This window comes from Branchiostoma belcheri, unplaced genomic scaffold, assembly GCF_001625305.1.
Source record: "Branchiostoma belcheri isolate BF01 breed outbred unplaced genomic scaffold, Haploidv18h27 scaffold74, whole genome shotgun sequence".
Classification (NCBI taxonomy): Eukaryota; Metazoa; Chordata; class Leptocardii; order Amphioxiformes; family Branchiostomatidae; genus Branchiostoma; species Branchiostoma belcheri.
In genome coordinates, this window is record NW_017804398.1 from 633,323 (window position 1) to 644,088 (window position 10,766).

General features: G+C 39.7%; 1 protein-coding gene across 1 annotated transcript in view; it reads right to left on the reverse strand.

Annotated features, from left to right (window-relative positions):
* The window catches only part of LOC109485224 (fibropellin-1-like), a 23,031-nt gene that overhangs the window by 5,357 nt on the left and 6,908 nt on the right, over window positions 1-10,766 (reverse strand). The window contains exons 7-14 of the mRNA XM_019788670.1: window positions 2,055-2,168; window positions 1,602-1,715; window positions 1,424-1,495; window positions 1,165-1,278; window positions 871-984; window positions 580-691; window positions 359-474; window positions 141-254 (exon numbers count right to left, since the gene is read on the reverse strand). Of these exons, the coding sequence (XP_019644229.1) occupies window positions 141-254; window positions 359-474; window positions 580-691; window positions 871-984; window positions 1,165-1,278; window positions 1,424-1,495; window positions 1,602-1,715; window positions 2,055-2,168 (870 nt within the window). The remainder of the gene's footprint in view (window positions 1-140; window positions 255-358; window positions 475-579; window positions 692-870; window positions 985-1,164; window positions 1,279-1,423; window positions 1,496-1,601; window positions 1,716-2,054; window positions 2,169-10,766) is intronic.

Here is a 10,766-nt window from a genome sequence, read left to right on the forward strand (position 1 = left end):
ATTAGGTTAGGAGTAAACACCTCTTTCCACAACAAACCACAGGAAAATAGAGCAACTGTCAGAAACTACAAAGAAATGACGACAGCTAACGACAATAGATGTTGTCCTCAGCATACAGAAATGCAAGTGAATTTCCTTACCATTTTCACAGTTTGCCCCGTTGTAACCTAGGCTACAGTTACAGGTGTAGGAGTTGACGCCATCCACGCAGACTCCATTGTTACCACATGGTGAGGAGGCACACTCGTCGATATCTGTGGAAAAATAAAAGTTTACTGTCAGAAACCACACAGAAAATGCATCAGCCAACGACAATAAATGTTGTCCTAAACGCAGAAATATCTATTGGCTTCCTTGCCATTTTCACAGTTGGTCCCGTTGTAACCCAGGCTACAGTTACAGGTGTAGGAGTTGACGCCATCCACACAGACTCCGTTGTTACCACATGGTGAGGAGGCACACTCGTCGATATCTGTAGATGGGGAAGAAGACAGGTATCAAACACTATGCAAAGGAGTCAGAGTCTAATAAAACCGTTACGTTTCTTCAACCTATCCCCTTTTAACAGTTTTCCTCACCATTTCCGCAGGTGTCCCGTTGTAACCTGGGTGACAGTTGCATGTGTAGGAATTTACACCATCCACACAGTCTCCATTGCCGCCACATGGTACGGAGGCACAGTCGTCGATATCTGTACAAAAGACAAAAATCCAGATGTTAAGCACAGTTCAAGAAGACGGGGTATAGCAGCGGAGGACGTTTTCTCAAAACATCCAGTTTTAACTGTTATCGCCATCAGCCTCGCATGGTGGAGATTTGGAACTTGAGTCATTGAGTTTTAATTTTTCAAATTGGAACGACGCTTCTCACCAATTTCGCAGTCATATCCGGTATAACCCGTAATGCAAGTGCAGATGTAGGAGTTGACACTGTCCTGACAGGACCCACTGTTTTGACATGGCGAAGATGCACACTCGTCGATTTCTGCAAAAAAAAGAGAGAAATTTATCTAGCAATTTGTCACATTAGGTTAGGAGTAAACACCTCTTTCCACAACAAACCACAGGAAAATAGAGCAACTGTCAGAAACTACAAAGAAATGACGACAGCTAACGACAATAGATGTTGTCCTCAGCATACAGAAATGCAAGTGAATTTCCTTACCATTTTCACAGTTTGCCCCGTTGTAACCTAGGCTACAGTTACAGGTGTAGGAGTTGACGCCATCCACGCAGACTCCATTGTTACCACATGGTGAGGAGGCACACTCGTCGATATCTGTGGAAAAATAAAAGTTTCTGTCAGAAACCACACAGAAAATGCATCAGCCAACGACAATAAATGTTGTCCTAAACGCAGAAATATCTATTGGCTTCCTTGCCATTTTCACAGTTGGTCCCGTTGTAACCCAGGCTACAGTTACAGGTGTAGGAGTTGACGCCATCCACACAGACTCCGTTGTTACCACATGGTGAGGAGGCACACTCGTCGATATCTGTAGATGGGGAAGAAGACAGGTATCAAACACTATGCAAAGGAGTCAGAGTCTAATAAAACCGTTACGTTTCTTCAACCTATCCCCTTTTAACAGTTTTCCTCACCATTTCCGCAGGTGGTCCCGTTGTAACCTGGGTGACAGTTGCATGTGTAGGAATTTACACCATCCACACAGTCTCCATTGCCGCCACATGGTACGGAGGCACAGTCGTCGATATCTGTACAAAAGACAAAAATCCAGATGTTAAGCACAGTTCAAGAAGACGGGGTATAGCAGCGGAGGACGTTTTCTCAAAACATCCAGTTTTAAATCAGCCTCGCATGGTGGAGATTTGGAACTTGAGTCATTGATTTCCGTAAATAATTTCATCAGGTTGGAATATACTTAGGCGTTAAATAGCGGCGAGTTGCAGAACTCCAGTCAGAAGCTCTGAGGAAGGTGTCTGATAGACATCGAAACGTAAGCAGGTGAGAACCTTACTGGTTGTGTAAGAAGAAAATTCTATACCCTTGAGTCATTGAGTTTTAATTTTTCAAATTGGAACGACGCTTCTCACCAATTTCGCAGTCATTTCCGGTATAACCCGTAATGCAAGTGCAGATGTAGGAGTTGACACTGTCCTGACAGGACCCACTGTTTTGACATGGCGCAGATGCACACTCGTCGATTTCTGCAGAAAAGGGAAATTTATTTTAGGCAATTAATGATATTATCTTAGAAGCAAACACGACTTTCGATAACAGTGCCCTTTTCAAAAATTGCATATTTACCACGTCTCCCTCGATCAACGCCGTATGTGGATTGATCAGATTTTAAGAATTACTTTTGGTTAATCATGTCAATCTTGTGATTTCTACATATAGCAGACGAGAAACAGTTTTAGCTAGCTGTAGACTAGCAGAATATGTAACCAAACACCTTGCCTTCACATTTAGAGGTCCCGTTCCAAACTCCAGTAAATGCTGCATCATTTCCTCCGGTGCACACCAGGACAGGTTCTCCAATAACCTGGAATCCTGCAGGACAGCGAATATGCACTACCTCTCCACAATAGGCTGAAGTGTGGTCGGCTGGGTTAATGCACTTTTTATCTGTTGATCAAATAAGTAGAATGTTAAATATATCCTGCATTTAATCCTGCTTTTACTTTTCACCTTCGATCTTAATTTTCTAGGTGAATTAAATGGCCAATGTATCTGGTGCACTAATCATCGCAGCTCATTTATAGAAATATAGCTTGTTCCTATACGAAGGTCTTGAAAAAAAAGGGTTATTACCTGATTCACACATGGTTTCATGGTGTTCCAAACAATCGATGGCATTGAGGCTACTTCTGTCCGATGAAACACAGTCTCCCTGTCCATGGGTAACGGAGCTGGTCATGTCTCCCACAGTTGTAAGATCTGTAAGGCCACTCCGACTTAATTTTATGGATGACATCCGCGCGCGCATTGATTTTCGCCTTTTCTAAAAAAAAGTGCGTAACCGATGCCTGTGCAAACAATGTTAACGGGTGGAACGATTCCTTGCGTGTGAACTTAGTGTGGTACACCGAAGGACAGTTATACCGGTTGAACAATTCATATTCAAAGAATATTCACGATTGGTTCAAATGTTTTGCGGTAAGTGAAGGATACTCTCCAAGCAGAGGTTTGGGTTTTGGGGGTATTTTAGCGTGTTTTTAGACTTTTTTTATCGGGGTTTCTCTTTTGCACTGAATTTTTTTTCCCACCAAAAAATTCAGTGCAAAAGAGAAACCCCGAATAAAAAAAGCCTAAAAACACGCTAAAATACCCCAAAACCCAAACCTCTGCTTGGAGAGTAAGTGAAGGATAGTGTGTGCGATGTTACACTTTGTGTGGCCTTAAATTTGTGTATTGCATAATCTTTTATAGATGATAATGATAAACATGATTCTTACTGACATGCATGTATCATATTGCTTTGACTACGGATTAGATATACGTTGAAATGAAAAAAATTGACAAGAGAGAAAACAATGCATAAAAGGAAACAACACGGAGGGCGTAGAATAAAAAAATGTCTTACTCTTCCGATATGAGCACCAGGGCTCCACAGATCCGTCATATATACTCTGATAGCAGCATCTCCTGGCCTCGCATTCGTCATTCGAGCCCGTGCCACAATCTATCTTCTCATATCTGTCATCAACACATGTAGCTTCGGCCAGCAACTCTAGAAAAAGCATGCACCAACAGACTTAATTTAATAGCAACTTCAATTTTTATGCATTTTTTAAGCATCCTGAGGTTTGCACATCCTTTTGTAATACTTTTTTTTCCACGATAAACTAAACCACCTTATACATTTATTGCCTTCGTCAGAAGGGTATGGTTTCGGTTTGGGCTTGGTAGAGTGGCTGTGGTGTGGATCTTTGTGCAATGTCAACGTCATAACACGAGAAGTTATGGATGAATCTTTTTTTATATTTGGAATGTGGGTAGCTGTTGTAAAAACAAATGTCAAGGTGGCGTTTTGCAACGGTGCTGTAGGGGGCTTTTCGTGCTTTTGTTTTGCTCGAGAAGCTGTGAATGGATGTAATGACAATGGTAGTAGTTGCTGTAGCGGTTTATGTTTTCTGTGTTTTTGATTGTGTACAACATAACTTGACGGTTAGTTGTTATATCTAGTAGATGGCTAGGGAAAGCAAAGACGAAGGTCAATTTCTATAATTGGTTATTTTAGTATTGCAGCGTATTGCTCTGCACTTTTGCATTTTGGCAGATTCACTGACCTTACATCTGTCTTTATTTCACTGACGCATGAAAATTATAACGTTCTGAAGTCTGGGAGGAAAAACCTTGGCTGCAGGTAGGGTGTATGAAGATACAAGTAGTTCCCAAGCAGAACAATGGAGTGTAATATGAGACCTTTGTTTCCGGTCTGTGATTGTATGAAAGGAAATGACAACTTGATAAGAAATAAAGAGGTTGGGCTGTAGGGATAGTCTCAATATAGTTTTAGCGTGTAACTGGACAAGACGGTTCTTTCAAAGACGCTACTTCCAATGAGCACGCGTCACGAATAGTCGTGCATGTGTAGTACAAGATGCAGAGGTCGATTTGGTTTTCTGATGTTCATGTGCCATGCCATTGTGCCATTGTGATTTAGCCTATTTAGCGAATACTATACTTGTTTTTCCACCACATTGATGATTTATCTCAAAGGGCAGTTTTGCTGTAATGTTTATCTTTATTTCTTAACCTTGACCGGATATGTTCTGAACAAAACGACTTTAGTCTTTAATTTTGTTTAAAAAGTTAAAAATACTAACACTTTTAAGGAAATACTCTTAAATTGACGAGGGCATGGATTCGGTAAAAAGTGCACATTACTTATCGAGGCCCTCTCCTCTCCAAATATACAGATGAAAGTACTAACGACATAACGATGAAGAAGTAACAAAGAAGTACAAAATGGGCTGATGTACAAATCAGAACAAATCAACTTTGTAAAATGACCTGTCTGCAAAATAAAGTTAAAAACCGCATCAAATACTTTAGGTGTCGTAATGTTGACAAACGACAGAGAAGAGTTGTCCGAGAATATCTGAACATAAGGTGTTGTCAGTGGCGTAATTTATTTCAAATGGAAAGATATTATTCAAGGATAATAACATGTTGAGTCGTAAAAACATGAGCACCTCATACATTTTGAAGAATATTGTTTGTAACACATTTCTCAGTTAAATGAAATGCTTGGGTAAAGAAAATGAAGACCTTGTGCAATGCACAAGAATTTAATTACACGTACGTACTTGCGGTATTCCATGCGTACATACAATGTATATATGAATACATGGTATGTTACAATGTTAGAATCTGATTAGTGATTATTCACAGTGCATATTGTATCAAATATGTCATCGCCATTCCATCTATTATTAGATACATTGCAATGTGCAACCACATGCTCCCAGTGGTAACAATTTGATGTGTTGTGCCCAATGTAAAGAACTTATAGGTCTGATTATAGTTATAGGGAAAATGGCAAATTCTATGTACATGACGCAAATTTAATCATGAGGTATAAGCTGTAATCTGTTCGGCACTAACCTGTTTTGACCCAGAAGTACCTGTGGCGCATGTCCACTTTCCTAGCTCCAATCCAGTACTGCTTCGATTGTTGTATTGATAACTTGATACTGTTAAGTTCATCTGGTTTGTCTCCTGCCGCCAGGTATCCACCTTTAGCAACACACGTCATGAAAGCCTCGTGCCATGACGTTTGTGTTTCCTCAGTTCTGTAGCACGAGGGCTCGTACTGCCAGATCGGCTCTGTCGGAAATGACAATCATATCGAAACATGTAGGGGTGTGATTTGCAGTTGGGGACACCGTACATGTAGATCTTGTAATTAACATTCCATAGAATGATCGTATTCAACACCATGTGGCAGTTTACCGCTTAAGCGTTACAGACACAAGTATTCGGACCTCATACCTCCATGAAATATGTAGAGTTTATGTAAATGTTTTTTTTTATTTCACTCATTGATTATGGAAATGGGGTCATAATTAACATAATCTAGTTTAACTTATGGTCATCTAAACTCAAATCACAATATTTTGCCTGCGAAATTCCTATCCTTTAGCAATATTTCAATACATGTCCTCATTATTTATGCAAGTGACCTCTATATTAACATAATATATGCACAGTGATGTTAACCTTTAAGTAACTTACACATGTCATTACAAAGGTATAAAATTCCCATCATTAACCATTCAGAAATCACAGAATTTTCACAGTAATTATGCAAATGATTAACTCCCTGTAGTTCCAGAACAAGCTGCTAGGGGGACCAAACCCATACCACTTTTTCTAGCATGTTCAGGACAAAAGATACAAAACCCGGAAGGTCTGCTGCAGTGCCAAGGTCAGCCACCATGGGGGCCATATTTGGCCCTGACCTTTGTCTTCCTACAAACAGACCAAATATCATCACAATCCATATAAGCGTTCTGAAGTTATGCTGACTACAAACGTGCGAAAACACACACAGACAGATATACCAAAAACAATACCTCCATTTTCCATGGAGGTAAACAGCGGTTACGCTACCAGTAGGCAAAAATACAGACATGACGAGAAAATGCTTTTCCCATTATTTTACCAGTACTCCCTTTACTTCGAGCTCTTTTCTTTGACTGGAGGCACAAGAGGACCTGTGAAATATAACTTACCGCAAGGCACGATGTACCATCCTGCTAGTAGCATCAGTATGACTGCACCATGCATTTTCGTCCTGGATAAAAGATGATACATGTTCTGTTCCCCGTAAATGATTTTATCAGTTTGGTGAATGATTGAATATCAAAGTACTTTATTCTAAACCACTTGTTTACAAGAGCCGATGTTTCTATAACCATCTGTCATCTTTATCGGGGCTAAAATGACTGCTGGTTCACAGTGCACTGCCACTGAAGCCGACATAAAGTTATTATCTGTATTTCAGAGTACATCATAATGCTTTGAACCAGTTTGTAGTTCTCACAGAAAATCGGTTGCATTAATCAAAGAATCAAATAAATGAATATCAATAACAGTACTTTTCAGGAACTAGAATTGTTAACTATTAGAAGAACTAGGAAAGCTGTCAAAACATATATTTCCTAAGCATTGACGATGTCTACGTATCAGCTGTATCACTGTCAATGTCGCGTCTGCAATGTGTGCGGATACAAAAATTCGCAATAACATATGGGATGTCAATCTAAACTAGGAAGGCCGACATTTGCTCGGGATCAAATGCAGCAATGGCTTCACCACATCACAAAAACTGACCTGGCCTCCTCCCACACACACAGCCCTGCCCAATACCTAATTGAAAAAATGCCTTTCCTCTTTAAGAATAGATTATTCTAGTGACCCCTACATTATGTTATTGTCCAGTTGAATACACCTCCACACACACAAAATCGAGTCCAAAACTCTTTAACTCAAAACTATTTAACAATATACAAAAACATTTCCACACCAAATATAATACTTATCTGATCATCCCCGTTCAACATTTTCATATTATGTAGCTACATGTGTGCCCATGTATGATTGTAGCTACGTAAAAACTACACTAGACATTGTGCTAAACTTTTATAGAGGCCCCCATAACCATAGGGAACAATGTCAACAAGTCAATGAACCACATCACTACATGAATCTGCAGCTAATTTGGTTTAAAGATTTTAAAATTTGATTTTAAAAAATTAAAAATTAAAGATTGATAAAACGCTTCAACGTGCTCTACACTATACTGACTGTGACTAAATTTGGATTTGGGTGACCGTTGCTTTCATAATTAGAATCTGAATAAAAATGATAAATAATGATTAGAGGGGCCGGGGATCGTTTTCATGAAACTCGTCGAGCGATTTGTCCAATCTTCGCTCAGTGACATTTACAGAGGGATGCTGAAATCTAGAAAAATAGCGAGAGCCAAATCAGAAAAAAAAAAGAAAAGTGTTGCTAGCCTGTACTACCTACCGTCTCTTCGGATCCCTCTCAGTGTATCAGTCAAACCCATTATCGTCACTGGGGATTTATTGGTGCACTTATCGACACCTAGGCAACGTATAGGCACCGTTAACAGCACTCATTGAGCATTAAATGACTATGTAAACGTATTTGAAAAATGCAGTAAGTCGACCAATGATTCCATCCTGATACGAGTGTGACGTGAGGGCCTGTATGTACCAAAATTACCTAAGTGGGAAGCACACATTAATTTCAATTTGTCTCATCACGTTTAAGCTATTGGAAAGCAGCAAAATAGTTTTCCTGCATGGGTACTGGAATATTTCTGTGATCCACCGGATATGACTGCAACGATCTCCAAGATAAACCTGTCAGCAATCTGTAGGTATGTATTTACCTTCGGATATTGACTCTGGAACTGTCCAAATTCTAATGAAATGGTAAATTCTACAATTTAAAAACCAGCCTGTGGTACAAAGTCGTGGGACTGAAGTCAAATAAGTAAACGGTACTTACTTTTTTTATGTGTCTAAGAGCATCCAAGTTCTTTGCTAGCTATGCTGCATTGCTTGGCAAACCAAGCGACCAATGATGTTCTTGTAATAAGTTACAAAAATACTGAATCATATGTGCTCAAAGTGTGCTAGCATAACGGCTCAGCTCATTATTGCCTGATAGGATATCATACGAGGGTACATACAGCTGATAAGACAGTTTATGTAAATGTACACAGTGTTTCATAACAGCTTAAAGGTCTCTTATGGTCACAGTTCATCAAATAAAAACAAGGCCAAATAGTGCCATGACCTTCTCAACATCTGCCACAATAACTCATACATTTTCAGTGGATCCGGAAAACACGTCACTCTTAAATACGTTCCTCAATCGAAGTAGTCTCTGTGTTTTTGTGAAGAAAACACTTACTGAAATCTTAAAGGTCAGAGCACCTAGTAATAGTGTCTAGCCTGGATGGAAACCTTGTTATCTTTAGTGCCTTCCCACTAATAGCTACTGTTGGCTACCGAGTGACACCTGTAGCCTGGTATCCAAATCTATTACATCTGCCTAATATTGTCCTCTCCGCAAATGGAGAGACTCGGCAGCTATAACAAGTTTGGATACCAAGCTAGAACACTTGGCGCAGCAAGGCACACAAAATTGATTTGCGCACGTTATGCACACCAGCACTAATATTCGCCTGCTTTTTGTTTAAGAATATTTTATCCTTCAACAGATAGGCAGTGTTATGTAAAAAAAAATGTCTGTAGCTGTATCACACAAAGCATTCGAAATTACTAGTACCTGCACAAAGACGCAAAAGCTAAAGCTAGAGGTCGTAGAACCAAGATTGAGTTTGAGTTACGTTTAATGTAAGTATCTCAGTATATATGTGTGAAGGAGAACTCCTGTTGGCAGGTGGTGCAGAAGTAAGGATTCCTCAGTCTCTCCAGGCTGGACGGACCGCCCTGCTGCCTGGACTCATCAATAGACACATCTGGGTACAAATAAAGAATATAGGCAGTGACAACAACCAAGCATTATGGTTTATTAATCTTGACTATACCTTAGACAGCAGCTAAAAAAGCTAATTTGTCTGGTCTATTTAATTTGTTAAGTGACTTTTTCAGATTTTTTATCTGTATTTGGGGCCTTCATTGCCAGTTTTGCCACATAGTCCAGAACAGCAATCAAATCTTACTGTAACATCAAACAAGCCGATAAGCATTAATGATAAGTAGCTATATAAAGTTTGTTCTGTAAATTGACTGTCCTGTTTCCATCACAAGTGACTCTAAAGATATCGACATTTGCCTGTAGCTTAGATTTGGGCAATTGTAATCTATTCCATAGCATTCATGAGTAATCGTATCTCTGGGTGAATCCGACGTATGTACATGTGCACTCAAGTGGCTAGGAACCGTGAATAGCTTCATCTGCCCATGAATGAATGAGGTTTTCATACTTACATGTAACTGCAGTCTTCCTTGCAATAGCTGTATCATGAAATGCTGGGTAGAATGGGTCAGATTAATATTGAAGCTTATCTTGATTAGGGGTGTGTAAAAATGTAGCAACTGATTATAAACTGAGATTTGAAGCTACTAGTAAATGTACATAATACTAGTATTAAGCATTTTCTTGATTTACAAAAAACATAACATTAATTTCGTGACTCAATTCAATAAAAATACAGTTTCAGTAACGGTATGAATTGTACATGTACAATGAATAAAATATCTGGAACATAACAATTACTCATACCCAAAATAAATTTCAAATGCAGGTGATGAACATACCGCTGAATCAAACGTTGTATAACAAGGATGGCCGATGGTAGTTGTAAAGACTTAATGACAAGACGCCAGTTCAGTAACAGGGTACCGCTTAAAGGTGAGCCTAATATGATAATGAGGATTATAATGCATGTAGGTAGGAAGAATGGCAACAACAACATTAACTTCTAGTATTGTGGCTAATAAAGAGATTTGAAGCACCTACTTACCAGCCTGTTAGAGAAGGGGCTGCACGAGCTAGCTCCATGGAGGAGCTCTGCAGAGCTCCTCCATGGAGGTTGCTCGTTCAGCCCTCAGCTCTGCAGAGCTCCTCCATGGAGGTTGCTCGTACAGCCCTCCGCGATACCCCCGCAGAGCTCTGCGCCAAAACAAGCCAATTCGTTGGTTGGCGTCACGGGTTCAGTTTTCTATAGAGCTCTGTAGATATCAAGTTAATTCAATGTGAGTAGTAGGCGATATACAGCCAGTACTGTGTCA